The following is a 17,748-nucleotide window of genomic DNA, read 5'->3' as shown; positions in this document are numbered from 1 at the left end:
TAGTACGTACTAATGACAAAATTATGGGCGGGAAATAGTTTTCATATCAACTGCTTCAGTGACATTTATGATAAAAATGTACATGTGATATGATTATTATGTTACTGTTGTTGGTAAGTGTAGTTGGAACGGGTATAACTATTCTTGGCTAACAACAGACGCTCGTGAAATCACTCACCTATATATGAAGACAAAAGAGTTTTACTAAATAGTATCAAATCTGAATTTATTGCATCTTGTCAATTACAAATAAATATTTACATTTTGTAAAATATTGGTGCGACTGGAATGACAAAAAACTGTATCACGTTATTTGGCCCCTTACTTCGCAATTGACCAAATTCAGGCCTAGCCCAATACACGGCCTATTGCCTTAAAACAAAGCCCACTCGCACCTAGGTCTAAATTTCTCTTGTTCTACTCTCTATCACAAGGTTATCAGTGCAAATCGTGACAACCTCGACCCCCTCGAAACAGCTTTTGGGGGATCGATAGATCGAAAACGACAGAGGCAACTAAACATAATTGATGTCTGATCATAACAGTCATACTATCATTAACTCTAGATCTGCAAAAGGGGCACTGACATCCTGAACGCCTCCCCCCTCCGTTACCTCCGGCCATACGCGCGCCGTCAGTAACGCGATCGGGCACTGAAGTCCCTTTTTGTTTTGTTTCTAGACAGCAAAAGTAAATCTAAAGAAAAGCGAATGATTCCACGAGAGCCGATTCGTTGAAATTTAAAAATCGTGCCTCCCGGATTAGTAAGTCAGTGGCGGTTTCCCGTTTTCGTGGAACCAGTCCTATTTGTAATAATGCTGTAGAACAAAATTAATCAAGACATGAAGAGTTTCCGTGGTGGATTCATCCACTTTGCAACCCGTAGATTCTGCAAATGATGTCAAGATAAGTCCCACAGTTCTTCAATAGTTAATAAGATTTTCACCTCTCGCAGAGTTTTAAATTTTCGACACTCAGTTACCCTAAGGACGTGAAGGCAAAATGCTTACTTAGTAGACAGAAGATTATTAGGGATTTTGCATATGCAAAATACTACTGAGCCAATCACGTCACCCTAAGGTGAAACACACTGTACAAAATATCACATGCAGGCAGTTTCTTAACCTAACTCAGCCGATAAAAACTCAAATCGGTTTCAACTGTTCAGCAGTGAGCCCCCGAAAGTCGGCATATTCTGATCGCTTCACCGGTTCAAGCTTAGCATACTGGGGTTCTGTTTCATCTACACCTGTCGAGTCGTTGGCGCCGTTTCCATGGTTTCGAACATCTCTACCACCTTGCACTGGTTCCGCAAGTGGCGTGGCCTGGCCCGAATAACGCTCTTGATTGAAGGCAGTTTCTACCATATTTTCATATTCGGAAGGACGATTGGATGGATCTTGACCGGTGTTTGTCGGCATGCCAGCCACGAAGGCGCTGTTCACATAAACTGGCTCACCCACGTTGCCGTACGCCCCTCCAACATTTACGTAAATCCCTGGACCCCCGTTCCCGGTACCTTCTCCCATGGTCGGTACGTGAGTCTCATCGTAGAGCCCATTCCCATCAGGATTTCTAGCTTTCCGGCCAAAACGGACGAAACCAAGTTTCCTGAAAGAAATCAATTGTAACACACATATATACTGTAAAATAAGGAGCTGAAGGCTACATTTAAGCAGAGAGAGAGCTACATCACCTGTGCTCTACATATGGTGCTCTTTTTAAAAATTAAAACAATTTTTCATCCAATTTTGCCATGAAAAGGGATTCATTATACGAGTTCGCTTTCCCAGAAATCAGCTGTCATGTTACCAGAAATAGACTCAAATTTAGTTTTATCGATTTTTTGTCTTCGATGCGTGGGCGAATAAAATATAATGCTCACCACAAAATGATCCCAAGAATGATAGCCAATACAACCAAAACAACCAGAGCTGTCACGGCACCGATTAGACCTAGAAATCATAGACAAATTTATCATGGATATACAGTAAAAAATATATCCTGCAGGAAAATTAATACAGTGTAGATATCGGATTTTCACCGAGAATCGATGACGGGATCTTCCTGAGGGAGCGTTTCGTTCCTGGCATACGAACTCAGATGAACACTAATGGGCAGAATGAAGCGCACATTCTCCAACTTTCATAATCCATCATCTCTATCATGTGCACATTCAATTCCCATGAATCCATCCCTTCCTCATGCACATGATTGCCACGATGACAAAGTAATGGGTTGTGTGGTGAGGGGCCAATTAACCTATTAATTGAAAAGAAATTACTAATTTGGTGAAAACGTTACCTATACACTCTCGCAACGCATGACGGCGAAGTAGAACCTGGCCAGACTACGTCCAGGAACGATAGCACTCGGTTGAAACCGTACATATACTTTTTTGAATTTCAACCTGATACTAAATAGGTTTAGGAGAAAGTTTCTGATCATCAACATTGGCCAACCTCATGAAAGTGATGGTCATGCACTTGAATACTTAGTATGCTCTTTTCGACCATAATTATTGATAGGCTTACATTTGGACTGGGCATAAAGGCATCCATATCTTCCTAACACTGTTTGATAAAGGCAGCCATATATTATTCCTGACACTGTTTGATAAAGGCAGCCATATCTTCCTGACACTTTTTGAGAGTACAAGCCCCCCCCCCCTGAGTCACGAATCATAAAATAATTCTTTGTATCCAACGAGCCAAAATCATGAAAAAGGGTATATCAGACAATTATGGATTGTGAACAAAAAAACATAATAGTTCAGATCACGGTGGCGTAGTGAGACTAAGCAATACCGCCCTCCCTGTGGTAGAATTTCAGGGAATGCTTCCATTGGCTAAAAATCTAAAATGATATGGCCTCAATTTCGGCGGGTTATAGGGCCTGACAATTTTTTCTTTTTACTGTACAATCCATATTAAAAGCTTTGTACAGGTATGAGCAAATAGAGCATTGCATTTATACTGATCTCTTCGACGCAGATAGAACATGCGCTCTTGCAATTATAACTCAGACCCATGCAACTAGACATTGCCTATGTTTGCATGCCAAATGAAATAATGCTTGGTCGATAGGAGAAGTGGTTATGTTGACATGCGAAGAAATATTTATACAGGGTACCCGATAAAAAATGCGAACTGCAAAAGTTGTATGATTTTAGTCTTCACATATCAGCATTCACTATACCGCGGGTATCTATCTGCATTAAAGTACGTTGAACTAGCCGAGAGGCCATGGTTAATAACTTTAAGAGGAGTTGTAAAAGTGTATAAGGGTGAAGTGGTGTGGGGATAGAATGGGGATTTGCCTAGGTTCAGGTAAAGCTCATTACAGCATGCTCACCAGCATTCAAAGGCGCAGGCTCCGGTGAAGTGGTCACGTTTTCTGTAGAAGTAGGACTAGGACTAGAAGTCGTACCTTGAGCCGATGTTGGGTTTGTACTTGTTGTACTAGCTTCTGTCGATGTTGTTGAAGTAGGTAGTGGTTCCGGCACTTAAATGAAGGGGAAATGAAAGTTACTGTCAGAAAGTCACTTCGGATGCATGTTTCTGTCTACAGGTGTGGAAGCAAAAAATTACCCCCTGAAATCATTTGCTCCAATTAATTTTTGGATTCTGCTGTCGTCTAAATGTTGTGAGTTGTTTTACATGTAGTTTCACAGAAGAACATCAATTATCATGCAAGTGTCAAACAAAGTTCCGATTTTGCAAAAAGCTCTCTTTCGAAGAAACCAACTGACTCTTGGACGATTTTTCTTAATAATCCCTTGACTGAGATTAGTGATTTTGTGGTATTGCATCCGATATTGATAACATATTGATGTGGCACATTTCACTTTGTCTGCGCTGCCCTTCGTAACAACTGAAAACTTATCTTTGATAGTTAAATAGAATGATTTCCGTTAAGTTATCAGGATAGACTCTATGCCTATCAACATAATTACGAGGTCAGAGTGCCTATTGTCGTCGTTGCCTAATTAGAACAACTGAATTCAGGATTTTGCTGCTAACAAGAATAAATGATCACCAACATTAAAGGAAGTCAGACACATGTCAACAAGTGTTTTGATTCAGCTGCAAAACTTCCTCAAGTTTATTGGTAGAGTTAGAAGGATGGGGAATAAGCGTGTATTTCTCCTTCTTGTCGTGCAAGAATGAAGAGGCTAGTTGCACTTGACCAAATGCGTCACTGCAGCCCGCCTAGATTAGCATACTAAAAACATGCGCGTGACATCCGGCTGATCGTCATACAAAGATTGGATAACTTCTGTTATCAAAAAGGGCATTTAACACCCAGTGTTTGACTTTTGACTCATTTGACTGATATCAAGCTACCAGCAAGAGAATGGAAATGTTCGTGAAGTATGGACAAATCGTAGAAATTTTCCGCACGTCAAACTTTAAACGTTTTTTAGTATGCCACACCAAACTATACATCGTACTCTTTCAATGGCATTAAACACACATGAACATGCAAATATTTTGTGATTCAGTACCATCCTCATTGTCACGTTTCCTGTAAACCGGTCATCGCACCATGTTGACTGCATCAAATGCGTGGTGTGAAAACGCAAAATGCAGAGCTAATAAAACGATATCAGCAATTGAACATCTCAGCTGTTTTCTTCTTTCCTGAATATTGTTCAGTTTTCCAAAGCACTCTTATTGGTCTAATGCTGAATTTACCGATTTATTTTTCCGTATGGTCTGTAGCTCAAGAGTGCTCCAAACATTATAATGATGGATACTCCAATATTTAACGCCTTGATGTCATCATTGGTGTCTCTACCTACCTGTCACCATAATGTTGATTTTCCCTTCACCAGTTATACCATTTGCTTGAAACGCGATCGTTAAATTCTGCGTGTAAAAGGTCATCGGTCCTTTCGTAGAGTTATCTCCATAGAGTGTCTCAACAAGGCCATCGTTTGTTCTGAATGCCAGGGTCTCGTTATGGTTGTTCTGGAACATCTTCTCTTGGACGTAGACGGTGAAATTTACGGGTGATATGACTATGAGTTCAACTTTGCATACGGTACTAGATTCGTAACGGAAATTCGATATTGTGTAGTTTGGAGATTGAATAAAAGTAACGTTCCCCGTTAAATGCCTGCTGCTATCGGTGTCGCAAATGTTTATTTTGGGCCCTGAAAAAGGACATGCAAAAGTTCAGTAAGACTTCTAAGCCAAAGATATAAAAAGTTCGAAATTGCTTAAAGCCTCATCGTCTTGCTGTAAATAGTGACAGCAAGTGTCATAAAGTAATTCGAGAGTTGGTTCATTATTTTCGGATCCAATCATGCTCAGTTCAGGGTCTTCACACATGTAGCATATGCTCTATGAATGGTCAGATCAGATTTAGATCATACATGTTCCATCTCAAAAGGGTTAGAAATCCTAAATGAAATATGACTCTTCATTTCAAATTCGAAACTGATCATAGCATGATAACTAAATGAAATCAAAACCGAGTATATCATTAGGCTTTTTTCTGTTTTGTCAAGAATTCATAAAGACTTGACTTTATTGATTATATCACTTGATAAAAAAAAATATCCAAAGTTATTAAGTTATTGTACGAAATTGATAGCTTACATTCCTCACTGGAACATATCACACCCGACGCATCCACAGAGTTGCACGCACTCGTCCCAAAGACCTCGTCATGTTTGCACTCTTCTAGACTTTGTTCGTCGCCATTGCACTGCACGTTGTACCAGACAACTGTTCCCGTTCCTTGACCGAATTTGGCCTCAGTTGGGAAACCAGTGGTCGGCACAGCTCCTCTGTAACAGGAACAACATATCATGTATACAGGAACAATGATTTATTGAATAGCCACCTTCAACATGCAGCCAATTTATTACATCGACTCTGCACGTTAACCGTACTCCTTCGCCCCAAATATCCTGTTTGTGGACTTGGCAATTTAGTTTAAAACATACCCTTCCCCGGAGTAGTAAATGTTTAACTTCAAGATTGCAATCGCATCAACATGAAATGTTTCTCAGTGGCGACAACTGGTCGACAGTGATTGATAAAAATGAAAGGTGAAATATAAATGAATCGATTATTATATAACTAGATTTGATACTTTGGCGATGTTTTTTTCAAAACCGTTTTGTCACAAACAATGATTCATACAATGAAATAACTTACTTGAATCCTAGTTGTCGACAGACAACGTTTGCATCACTGATATCCCAGCCAGGGTCACAGATCACTCCCCATTTACCATACTTTTTCACCTCAACTGTCCCACTGCTTGCCCCGGCCACGGCTTTCGAAGACTTGGACAGCCGGACGGCGAATGGGGACTGTGATGCTGGAATTGAATAAGCCATCATTTTACACTGAAACTTTCTCCGATGAGATTCTGTGTGAGTGAGGAAATTAATATCATTGGGCTAGTAGTGCTTTCTGGCCGAGAATGGTCTGTTGGCTAGAGAAAAAACTGTTGTCATGTTTAAGACATGTACCATCCTAGAATCCAAACGTCAACATTTAAAAATGATTATAAAAGAGATATGTCCCATCCTTGGGCTGTTTGTTCAGTACACCATCAGCTCTGATTTAATATCAAAACGTAATCGTCGAGGATAACGAAAATTTCGTTCTTTTGAACAACCGTGACTTCTCCGGAAACCAAACTAAAGGAAAAGGACACCGTCGCTCAAATCAAAGTTTTGTACGTTTCCAGTTCAAAACATACACAACTCTACCCTTGAAGGGGAAACTATCGCCAGTGACTAGCTGCTTCCTTCCCTTCTGTATTTGACCCCAGGTACAAGTAAAACCCATTGAATTCAGACAGAAAGAGGTGATTGCGATATCAGCATAAAGAGGGCGGAAGATGAACCAGTTTAAGGCTGTATACGCGTTGTAATACTCACCGTTGTCCAGTTTACATTCAACATCGATAACGTTGTTTGAGGAGCAGGAAGTCCCGTGCGTTAAGGTGCAGGCGGCAAGAGTTGGTTCAGTTCCTGTACATGTTGCAGTAAAGAAACTATTGTATGGTGAGGCGCTGGCCGCAGTTTGCTTCTCAACACCGCTGTAACAGGGAGTGAGATTGTGAGGAAGCGAAGGAGTGAAAGCATATACATTTAAATCATCCGGTCCTGCCAAATCGTCCGTGGCAGAAAAATACTTCCGACCAGTTAATCAAACTTTTTTTCATATTCAATGCTGTTTCAAAGGCTTCCGACAATTATTCCGTTATGATTCAACTTTATTTTCAACATTGAAGTCCGGTCACGCTGCCAAAATGTAAACCTTCTCAAATGAAGGAACGTCTTTTTTGTCGTGATCGAGGGCGCTACATCAAATATAGATTTTCGTAGGAACCTTGTATTACAACAGACCTCGTTCATCTCTTTCATCAGGGATTGAAATACTAAGTAGCGGTAGACGAAATGTTATCTTACGGATATCCCATTTGCTTGCAGACTACTCCGGCAACTGTAGGTGCAGTTCCGCTGTCATGACACACTGCTCCTATTTTATTATCTTTGGTTGCCTGCAGTATTCCCTTGTTGGCTTGGTTAGGATTTTCTATCAACTTTACATCAAACAAACCATCAAATGCTGCAAAAAGAACAAGTCATAAAGCCTGTGTATAGGTGATGTACGTTTTTCAAAAAATCGTCTCAAATGGAATATTGCAAAGACTTGGTTACTTGCCGAAAGCATGCCGTTTGCAACATTCTCTATTTTTTCCATGCCTCGGAATGAACGCATCTTTTCGCATCTTTCGTTCGAGGTCAAGGTAAACAAATTCACAGAGGTCAAATATTTGACAAAGTATTATTTTGTACCTCCATACGAAGTCCGAGAAGGCGTAGTTGAGTCAAGGACTTCGAGGATCAAAATGTTTGTAATTAAGTTAAATGAGTTTAAAAAATGGCAGAGGTTTTGTTACGAGTGTGCCAGATTATCACGGTTTCACTGCCTATGACAGTTAAGCATGAATTCGACAAATAATTCAAAGATGAAACATATCCTTTTATGAGATGACGGACTCCAATCAACTTCATTGCAATCACCACATCCTCGTCGTACGTTACGTCGCGATCTGCGAAAAGAATTTTTTTCTTGAAAAGGCCATCACATTACCAATGGATGCCTTTATAGGCCTACATTGTATCCGTTTCATAAAGTTAACGAGTATTCACTTCCATGCCAAAGATTAAGCAATTTTTTGAACGGGTCAAATTCGAAAAGATTGACAAATTGAGGAATCAATTCCAATACATGAATATTCGGTCACCTCCCCTTGCACACATGTAATGAATCTGTTGCACATATCAAAGATGTAAAGTGAGGTTACTGGCATATGCCTGCTACGGGTAATTTTTTCATTCTGCTATTTTACGGCTGAACTGCTGAGACACGGTGTCCTCGGCGTTTTAGATTTAAACTTTTAAATGCGATACCCTGATCCGTATAACCTCTGCTAAACAACCTGGAGACGTCCCTGGTTACTTACCTCGGTCACTTTTGCATGTCACCTGCACAGCACCAACACATGTGCTTGAAGTGCCAGCTCCAGGTGCTGTTAGTTTGCATTCGTTCAATTCGTCTTCTTGACCGGCACAAATGACGCTTTGAAGTACTATCCCTAAGGTTTTACTCAACACCGTTGTTCCGCTATAAGTTCCACGTCTACAAGAAATTGAAAGTCGACCAATGAATAGTCGTAACCTATCATAATCATGTCTCCTTCTACACCATTGATTTTCGTAGGGGATAATGAAGTTACTAAAATATACGTATGCTCGTTGAGGTGTTAAGTTTTTCCAGCGAATAATGCAATGAAGAATCTACTCCACAAAGACTGTAAGAGTGTTCCACTTTGGTTCCCGCTTGACTGCAGCGAGTTTTGTACCGAACACCAGCCAGCGCGGTTGTGCAAGGTCGTAGTAAAACTACAACGTGATACACCAGTTTCCTTTCGATACGATGAGGCTGCAAACCCACCGCCAACAAACACACCGCCAACAAACTCACCACCAAAAAACACACCGCCAATAAACACACCGCCAAAAGAATATGCATCGTTAGGTAACCTGCTAAAAGGGAGTATTTAATACTTTCAGGTGTTTATGTATTGCTATTTTATTTCGGTTGTTGTAGAAAATAGCAAGTATGGATAAGCTATCCTTGAAAATACGAACTAATATACTGGTGAGAGTAACCGAAGGGGGAAAATGTGTGAAGAAATAATAATTGTGTTGCCAGGGGGATTAGTTTTTGACGTTGACCTAATTGGTCAAATTATCAACAACCTAAAACGGCAGCAACCATATTCCAGCAATTGATCACAGTCCAGCAAATGACCCCTGGCATTTCATTTTGGTATGACGCACTTCACTCGGTATTTCGTATTTTGCCCTAAAACTGCAGAAACAAGAAGACATTGTGAATGTCATATGGTTCCCACGTAGTTATATTCAATAACAACAAGACCAGCTTCGGTTGTCCTTGTATTCTGAGAGAAGTACAAGACAAGAGCATGTTTTTACAGTGTGTCCCACTATGTTTGTTAGGTATAGCATCTGGATGGCCTTGATTTACCAGTGGTGGTAGTGTTGAGGGGGGGGGGGCGGGGCCCGAGGGAAATTAAAGGTACTTGTCCATTGGCAACCAGGAATATACTTGTTTTGAACACAAGATTTCCATAAGGGCAGCAAAGTTGGTGTTGATTTCATCATCAATGCTTTGAATTTTAAGTAACTGAATTTTAACTGACAAAATGGGTAGGCCTAATTGATGAACAAAGCAAAGTTAATGCTCTTATGATAAGTTCCACTCTATTGGCAGGGTTGACAAACCTGGGGGTACGACATGTTTCCAGAGCTGTAGCTGTTGAGAGAGATAAGACGGACGGACACACACACACACACACACGCACACGCATACACGCACACAGACACCATGACCAGAAACAATATGCTTCCCGATCTTACTGGATCGGGAACCATAATGATCCCAATCTCAAAACTTGGTTTTTAAAGCCTGATATTTACACAATGTCATGCCGAGACAGATATTATTTCCACCTACCTGAATCCCATTTGTTGACAAGCAACATTTGCAGCATTGTCGTCGAATCCAGGAATGCTGTAGCATATACTTCCCCAGTTGCCTTTGTATCGAACTTCTAACCACAGTGAGTTCTGCAGTCTCAGTATAAGCGCATCATCTGCATCTGAAATATGATTTTACCAGTACCTCATTTAAGAATATTGACAGCACGCTTTGTAGTGATTAAGTTAGATTTTGAATGACGTGAGAGTTGATAAAACTTGCCCACAGAGAAATGGTCACTTTTGTTGGTTTATTTCCATGCAAAAAGACGCTAAGGTTCCACAGAGACTTCGGGAGGTTAAGTTGTATGCAAAGGCATTAATTCATTAAAACATTAACACATGGTAACCCACGCACTAGAGTTTCCAATAAGAAAACTCTTCTGTAAAATTGGCGAACCAAAATGATGAAGTCACATCCTGAGTCGAAATACGGTTTAGAAGTCACCCCCGAAATCCCCCCCCCCCCCCCCCCCCCCAGATAAATAAAGTTAAATAGAAATAAAAACGAAGTCGGGAAATTTAATCGTGCGGTAGCGTACGTGTATTGCAATCAAACTCGGTAAAAACCTATACTATTACCTTACCTGCAACTAAATGTGATATAAGCTGCAACAGGAAGACGTAATAGAGATTGCGGCACGTTCCGTTTATTTTCAAAACAATTTTCCAGATCGAAGAGCCATCTACGTCCATTGCGCCGGGTGCTTCAGCATTAACACCAAGTCTGTTTGCTAAAAATGGACCTGTTTGAGTGATATTTTACAATGAATTGAAAAACTCATATGCGCCCAAGTCATGTAATAGGAGGTATATGGAACAAAACTGTATGAAAATCCAGCAAACTATAAATGGGGTCACGGCTTTGAGAGTCTCGTCTACCTTGAACGCATACACGTGTAGGCCTATGTTTATATACTACAGTTTCATCGACCTAAGACCGGTCACTTAATTACTTCGATAGCGAAACAACGGCAAAGTCGGGTCCATTTTGGTGTCCCAAACTCATCATCTATCCTAATCGAACATTTGAAATGGCATCAAACGTCCGTGTGCATAATATCTAGCTTGATATTTATTGGCCTTATGCTTTTCTTCAGTTGGTGGAGCGTGTCGTGTTCTAGTTTACATTTGCATTTTATGCACCAATATCATTATCTGAACAGATTAAGAAAATCTATGTAACTTTGCTCAGATTGTAGCTCATCTGATGTCTACTGAACTGTTTCAGGACAGATCGGGGTTAAAGTGTAAAGTCGGATAATACTCAATCTTAGTTAATATCAGACTATAAACCCTAAACTTTAACTTTAACTGTTTTTACAACTGACACATTCTAAAGTTCAACATGAACTCTTAGTTTGAAAATAGACGTCCACTCTGGGGAAAGAGGTACCCCCAATCGCACGAGTAAAACCAGAAAACATATAAGATGTTGATGGATTTAGTGGAAATACAACAGGTTCAGTGTGGTTGACACATTCATCCTCCACACATCATTATCCTCAGGAGCCAACCAAAAGGTGTGAATGGATAATGCTTCATTTCATAATGCATTGTGTGTGTGTAGTCATGATCCCATATGACCACGATGACGCTGAAGTTGTGAGAAATATCGCTCACTGTGTTAGTGGACAGACCCGCTAGTAGATGGAACTACTTTTCTTTCAACTTTATCCATAGATGACATTTCTTGTATTTTCATAAAACTTGACAACTTGCCGAGTTTCCTTTGGCGAGAGGAGCTCACCTTTGACACGATGATAATATTGTTATTATTGTGTAAGATATCTATTCATACACCGAGATCACTTTCTGATTGCGCCGTTGAGCAGACAATCACGTTACATGTAAACAACCAGGAAGGGCTATTATATGAATTACGCAGTTAATCCTCCAGTTACCTAACATCGAATGTTGTGAAAAATCAACCACAATGCCAAACATCTTAAATCTAGTACGTACTAATGACAAAATTATGGGCGGGAAATAGTTTTCATATCAACTGCTTCAGTGACATTTATGATAAAAATGTACATGTGATATGATTATTATGTTACTGTTGTTGGTAAGTGTAGTTGGAACGGGTATAACTATTCTTGGCTAACAACAAGCTCGTGAAATCACTCACCTATATATGAAGGCAAAAGAGTTTTACTGAATAATATCCAATTGGGATTTTATTATGTCTTGTCAATTACAAATAAATATATACAATTGGTAAAATATTGGTGCGACTGGAATGACAAAAAAATGTATCACGTTATTTTGCCCCTTACTTCGCAGTTGACCAAATTCAGGCCTAGCCCAATACACGGTCTATTGCCTTAAAACAAACCCCACTCGCACCTAGGCCTAAATTTCTCTTGTTCTACTCTCTATCACAGGGTTATCAGTGCAAATCGTGACAACCCCGACCCCCTCGAAACAGCTTTTAGGGGATCGATAGATCCAAAACGGCAGAGGTAAATAAACATAACTGATGGTGTCTGATCATAACAGCCATACTATCATTAACTCTAGATCTGCAACAGGGGCACTGACATGCTGAAAGCCTCCCGTCTCCGTTACCTCCGCCCATACGCGCGTGGTCAGTAAAGCGATGGGGCACTAAAGTCCCATTTTGTTTTGTTTCTAGACAGCAAAAGTAAATCTGAAGAAAAGGATTGATTCCACGAGAGCCGTTTCGTTGAAATTTAAAAATCGTGTCTCCCGAATTTGTAAGTCAGTGGAATCAGTCCTACCTGTTGGGAAAATGAACAATTGGTTCAAAGAATCTGTACGGACTAATTGGGAAGCGTTTTCGTGGTCCCCATTTGATTTTTCTCGGTAACAATTCCCGTTCGTAGCTCGTGATTCAAGACATGAAGAATTTTCGTAGTGGATTCAACCGCTTTGCAACCCTTTGGTTCTGCAAATGATGTCAAGATAAGTCCCACAGTTCTTCAATAGTTAATAAGATTTTCACCTCTCGCCGAGTTTTAAATTTTCGACACTCAGTTACCCTAAGGATGTTAAGGCAAAATGCTCACTTAGTAGACAGCAGATTATTAGGCATTTTGCATATGCAAAATACTACTGAGCCAATCACGTCACCCTAAGGTGAAACACACTGTACAATATATCACACGCAGGCAGTTTCTTAACCTAACTCAGCCGATAAAATGTCAAATTGGCTTCAACTGTTCAGCAGTAAGCCCTCGAAGGTCGGCATATTCTGATTGCTTCACTGGTTCAAGCTTAGCATACTGGGGTTCTGCTTCATCTGCACCTGTCGAGTCGTTGGCGCCGTTTCCATGGTTTCGAACATCTCTACCACCTTGCACTGGTTCCGCAAGTGACGTGGCGTGGCCCGAATAACGCTCTTGATTGAAGGCAATTTCTACCATATTTTCATATTCGGAAGGACAACTGGATGGATCTTGACCGGTGTTTGTCGGCATGTCAGCCACGAAGGTGCTGTTCACATAAACTGGCTCACCCCGGTTTCCGTACGACCCTCCATCATTACGGTAGTTCCCTGGACCACCGTTCCCGGTACCTTCTCCAATGGTCGGTACGTGAGTCTCATCGTAGAGCCCATTCCCATCAGGACTCCTAGCTTTCCGGCCAAAACGGACGAAACCACGTTTCCTGAAAGCAATCAATTGTAACACACATATATACTGTAAAATTAGAACCTTAAGGCGACATTCGAGCAGAGAGAGAGCTACATCACCTGCGCTCTACATATGGTGCTCTTTTTTAAAATCAAAACAACTTTTTCACCCCAATGTGAATTGCCATGAAAAGGGATTCATTATACGAGTTCGCTTTCCCTAGTGAGCAGTTCCTACCAATAATATTCTCTGCAGTATGAGGTCGGATTGCCCCAGAAATCCATCAAGCCTTAAGGGGCTTGGAGACGCTTAAAGACTGCAAACCCTCAGAACGCATGGATAAGATTGTTTAAGATCTCGACCCCAAAGAAGGTACGTGTATAAGTCACCGTCTCAGGTTCTGCTTTGCTATGTCTTTTAATCTACATGTAAGAGCATTATTCGAAATCAGCTATTATGTTACGAGAAATAGACTCAAATTTAGTTTGATCGGTTTTTTCGACTTCGATGCGTGGGCGAATAAGATATTATGCTCACCACAAAATTATCCCAAGAATGATAGCCAAAACAACCAAAACAACCGGAGCGGTCACGGCACCAATTAGACCTAGAAATCAAAGACAAATTTATCATGGATATACAGTAAACAATATACCCCGCAGGAAAATTAATATGTGTAGATATCGGATTTTCACCGAGAATCGATGACGGGATCTTCGAGAGGGAGCGTTTCGTTCCTAGGCATACGAACTCAGATACACAATAATGGCCAGAATGAAGCGCACTTTCTCCAACTTTCAGAATCCATCATTTCTTTCAAGTGCACTTTCAATTCCCATTAATCCATCCCCTCCTCATGCACATGATTGCCACAATGACAAAGTAATGGGTTGTGTTGTGAGGGGCCAATTAACCTATTAATAGAAAAGAAATTACTAATTTGGTGAAAATGTTACCTATACACTCTCGCAAAGCATAACGACGAAGTAGAACCTGGCTACACTACGTCCAGGAAAGATATCACTCAGTTGAAACGGTACTTATACTTTTTTGAATTTCAAAACTGATACTAAATAGGCTTAGGAGAAAGTTTCTGATCATCAACATTGGCCCACCTCATGAAAGTGATGGTCATACACTTGAATACATAGTATGCTCTTTTTGACAGTAATTATGGATGGGCTACCATGTGGACTGGTCATGACATGATCATTCATGAGAGTTGTGGTTTAGAAGATCTCCTGTTGTTGCTTACCAGCGTTATCAGGCGGTTCATCGCAAATTGATTTGTCCGTCTTAGACGTACCAGTAGAGCTTGTTATTGTTGTTATTGTTGTTGCTGTTGTTGTTGTTGTTGCTATCGTGGTAACTTTGGTTGTCTTCGTGCAGGTAAACTCTACTGCTGTTGTAGCTGAAACAATGAGCAGACCGTCAGAAATACGACATTACTAATTCGTTTGTTATGCATGAAGCACTCCTTAGACCGAGGAATAGTTCGTCCTCGATAGCAAATCAAAGTGATCAAAGAAGAGATTCGGGTTAAACAGGGTCTTTCAATAAATCTTCATAAAGAAAGACTCTGTGTAAAACAAGTGAGACATGGCTTCTTAATTCAGTCATGTTGAGGAATGGGCATGGTATCAACTGAATAATCATGTAGTTCCGTATTGTTTATATCAGTTATGCAACAGATTTTAATGTCCTTCCATAAAAAAAAGGTGTCCTTCCCTACTCTAAACTGACGGTTCAAGCCATGGATTTATGGAGGCAAATGACCCTCAATACTTCAGTGACAAGCGCTGAACAGATTTATTTGAGAGGAGAATGTAAAGATGGACATTATACATGTTAGAATAATAATAGTTTTCAATTAAAAAATATTTTGTCCCCGCGACACTCTATCCAAGTGCAGATATCCCCATCACACTGGTTATGTATGCTGATTCAGTCCCTTCGTTCAAATATTCCTATACTATAAAAAACAGTTCACTGATTTTGCAGGGATTTAAGGCTAGATAGACCAATATATACATTAGATTGTGATTTCAAAATATAGAACCTTTGATGATCCTGTCTAATAAAATTAGGTATGCTATCCCTGTTCACAACGGAGATCAAATTCGAAATGCATGAACATGAATCCTAACCATTATCGTGCTACCAGGCTGATCTAGTTATTGCCAGCTAAAAAACTAGAAGACAACTCTTGTCATGATGTTTACCTTTTATCTGAATATTTAATTTCCCTTCACCATCGCTCTTATTCGATTGGAATTGAATCGTGAAGTTATCCGTATTTGTGAAGTTAAATGGCCATGGGCCAGCTGAAGAATTGTCGCCATACAACTGAATCTGAGAGCCGTTGTCATAAAATGTCAAGGATTCCACGTGGTTCTGCGTGAACATTTTCTGATAAATGTACAAGGATAGCGCTGTGGCTGCAGTGAGGTTTGTAGACGTGCAGGAACATGTTGTGCCGCTTTCGTAACTGAACTTATTTGGGTACCCCGGAGATTGGAGGAAAGAAAAATTCGCAGGGATCGTGAACGTCGCATCAGAGCAGATGTCATCAAATGATGGCACTGAAATACAAAAGGACAAACCGATGACACACTGGATTTTTGATAAATTGTGAAATGAAGCCGTTGGCCCATAAATATCCAAGAATATAATTTTGGCCGGGTCTATTTGGCAAGCCGCTCGCCGAACAGGCATCTTTTTTTGTCCTGTTTGGAGAGCCGCTTGCCAAACAGCACTAAAAAGCCACCCTGTTCGGCCAGCCGGGCTTGCCAAACAGGGCAAAAATACTACCCTCTTTGGCGAGCCGGAGAGGTTACAACATGTTGGCCAATCAGAGAGCAGTGACGTCATTATTCGAATTTATATGCGCATATTTAACAATGGCCGACTTCCCGCTCTCGATTCAAGTTCTGTTACTAAACTCGGGTTTTGGTCAATAATCCATGAAGAAGCATGTACATGTACATGACTGTATGGATTTACAAAAAAAGTCATAAACGTGATTTAACTGATAATCATGTTAAATGCATTAGTGTGCATTTCTAAAGGCGTTTCACTGTAACTACAGTGTTGCTGACCGTGTTGCCACGAATGATAATGAGCTCCTGGATGGTTGAATATGCATGAGTTCGGCTCTCCTGGGCTTTGGGTTGTATCAATCTCGGATGTAGAGCTCTACATCCGTGTATCAATGGATGTTTTTAATGTGTATAATTCAACATATTCTAAAAAAACGTGAATTTACAGGACTTTTGCGTCCACTCTACCATTACGTATAAAAGGTGATTACTCCGTTTCTGGTTGGGTTAAGTAAGCCCGCCCTAGCTATCGTGAGTCATTTCTAGTCCGAGATAAAATTTCGAGCGCTCGAGATATAAACCCAACGCTCTCAAGATAAATTCCAAAACAAATTCTTCATATTGTGATTTCCTTTACTACTCTACAAAGATAACAAAATTCATTTAATGGTTTAATTATATTTTGCTTACAATCCTCACTGGAACAGATCACACCCGAAGCATTCACCGAGTTGCACTCACTCGTCCCAAAGACTTCAACATATTTGCACTCGGCTATACTTTGTTCGTCGCCATTGCACTGCAGATTGTTCCAGACAACTGTACCCGTTCCTTGACCGAATTTGGCGTCAGTTGGGAAACCAGTGATCGGTACCGCTCCCCTGTAACAGGAAGAATAGAACTTATCATGTACACAATAATGTACATGGACATGTATAGTATGTACATTTACTTGTATATTTATAGACACAGTGATCTAGAACATACAGCCAATTTATTATGTCGACTCTGCACGTTAACCGTGCTTCTTCGCCCCAAATATCCTGTTTGTGGACTTGGCAACTTAGTTTAAAACATACCCTTGCCCAGAGTAGTAAGTGATCTGGAAACCACTGTTGAAAACTCTGTATTACACTTTGATAGACAAGTGTCCACACACAACACTGCGTCTTTAACAATGTTAAACTTCCAGATTGCAATCGCATCAAAATGAAATGTGTCTCAGTGGCGA

General features: G+C 40.5%; 2 protein-coding genes across 2 annotated transcripts in view; both read right to left on the bottom strand.

Moving 5' to 3' along the window:
- Positions 1–210: 210 nt before the first annotated feature.
- The window catches only part of LOC135502232 (deleted in malignant brain tumors 1 protein-like), a 32,584-nt gene continuing 15,046 nt past the window's right edge, over positions 211–17,748 (bottom strand). Inside the window, exons 18-22 of the mRNA XM_064794891.1 lie at positions 17,208–17,398; positions 15,921–16,280; positions 14,954–15,109; positions 1,886–1,955; positions 211–1,611 (exon numbers count right to left, since the gene is read on the bottom strand). Of these exons, the coding sequence (XP_064650961.1) occupies positions 1,146–1,611; positions 1,886–1,955; positions 14,954–15,109; positions 15,921–16,280; positions 17,208–17,398 (1,243 nt within the window). The 3' untranslated portion in view covers positions 211–1,145. The remainder of the gene's footprint in view (positions 1,612–1,885; positions 1,956–14,953; positions 15,110–15,920; positions 16,281–17,207; positions 17,399–17,748) is intronic.
- Positions 7,492–10,848, bottom strand: LOC135502173 (galectin-3-binding protein-like). The gene is made up of 4 exons (XM_064794800.1): positions 10,687–10,848; positions 10,077–10,221; positions 8,500–8,675; positions 7,492–8,085 (listed from the first exon to the last, which is right to left on the bottom strand). The coding sequence occupies exons 1-4, from the start codon at positions 10,793–10,795 to the stop codon at positions 7,907–7,909; spliced, it is 609 nt and encodes a 202-aa protein (XP_064650870.1). The 5' UTR covers positions 10,796–10,848; the 3' UTR covers positions 7,492–7,906.

The sequence above is a fragment of the Lineus longissimus genome, chromosome 18 (assembly GCF_910592395.1).
Source record: "Lineus longissimus chromosome 18, tnLinLong1.2, whole genome shotgun sequence".
NCBI lineage: Eukaryota > Metazoa > Nemertea > Pilidiophora > Heteronemertea > Lineidae > Lineus > Lineus longissimus.
This window is presented reverse-complemented; position numbering and strand designations above follow the sequence as displayed.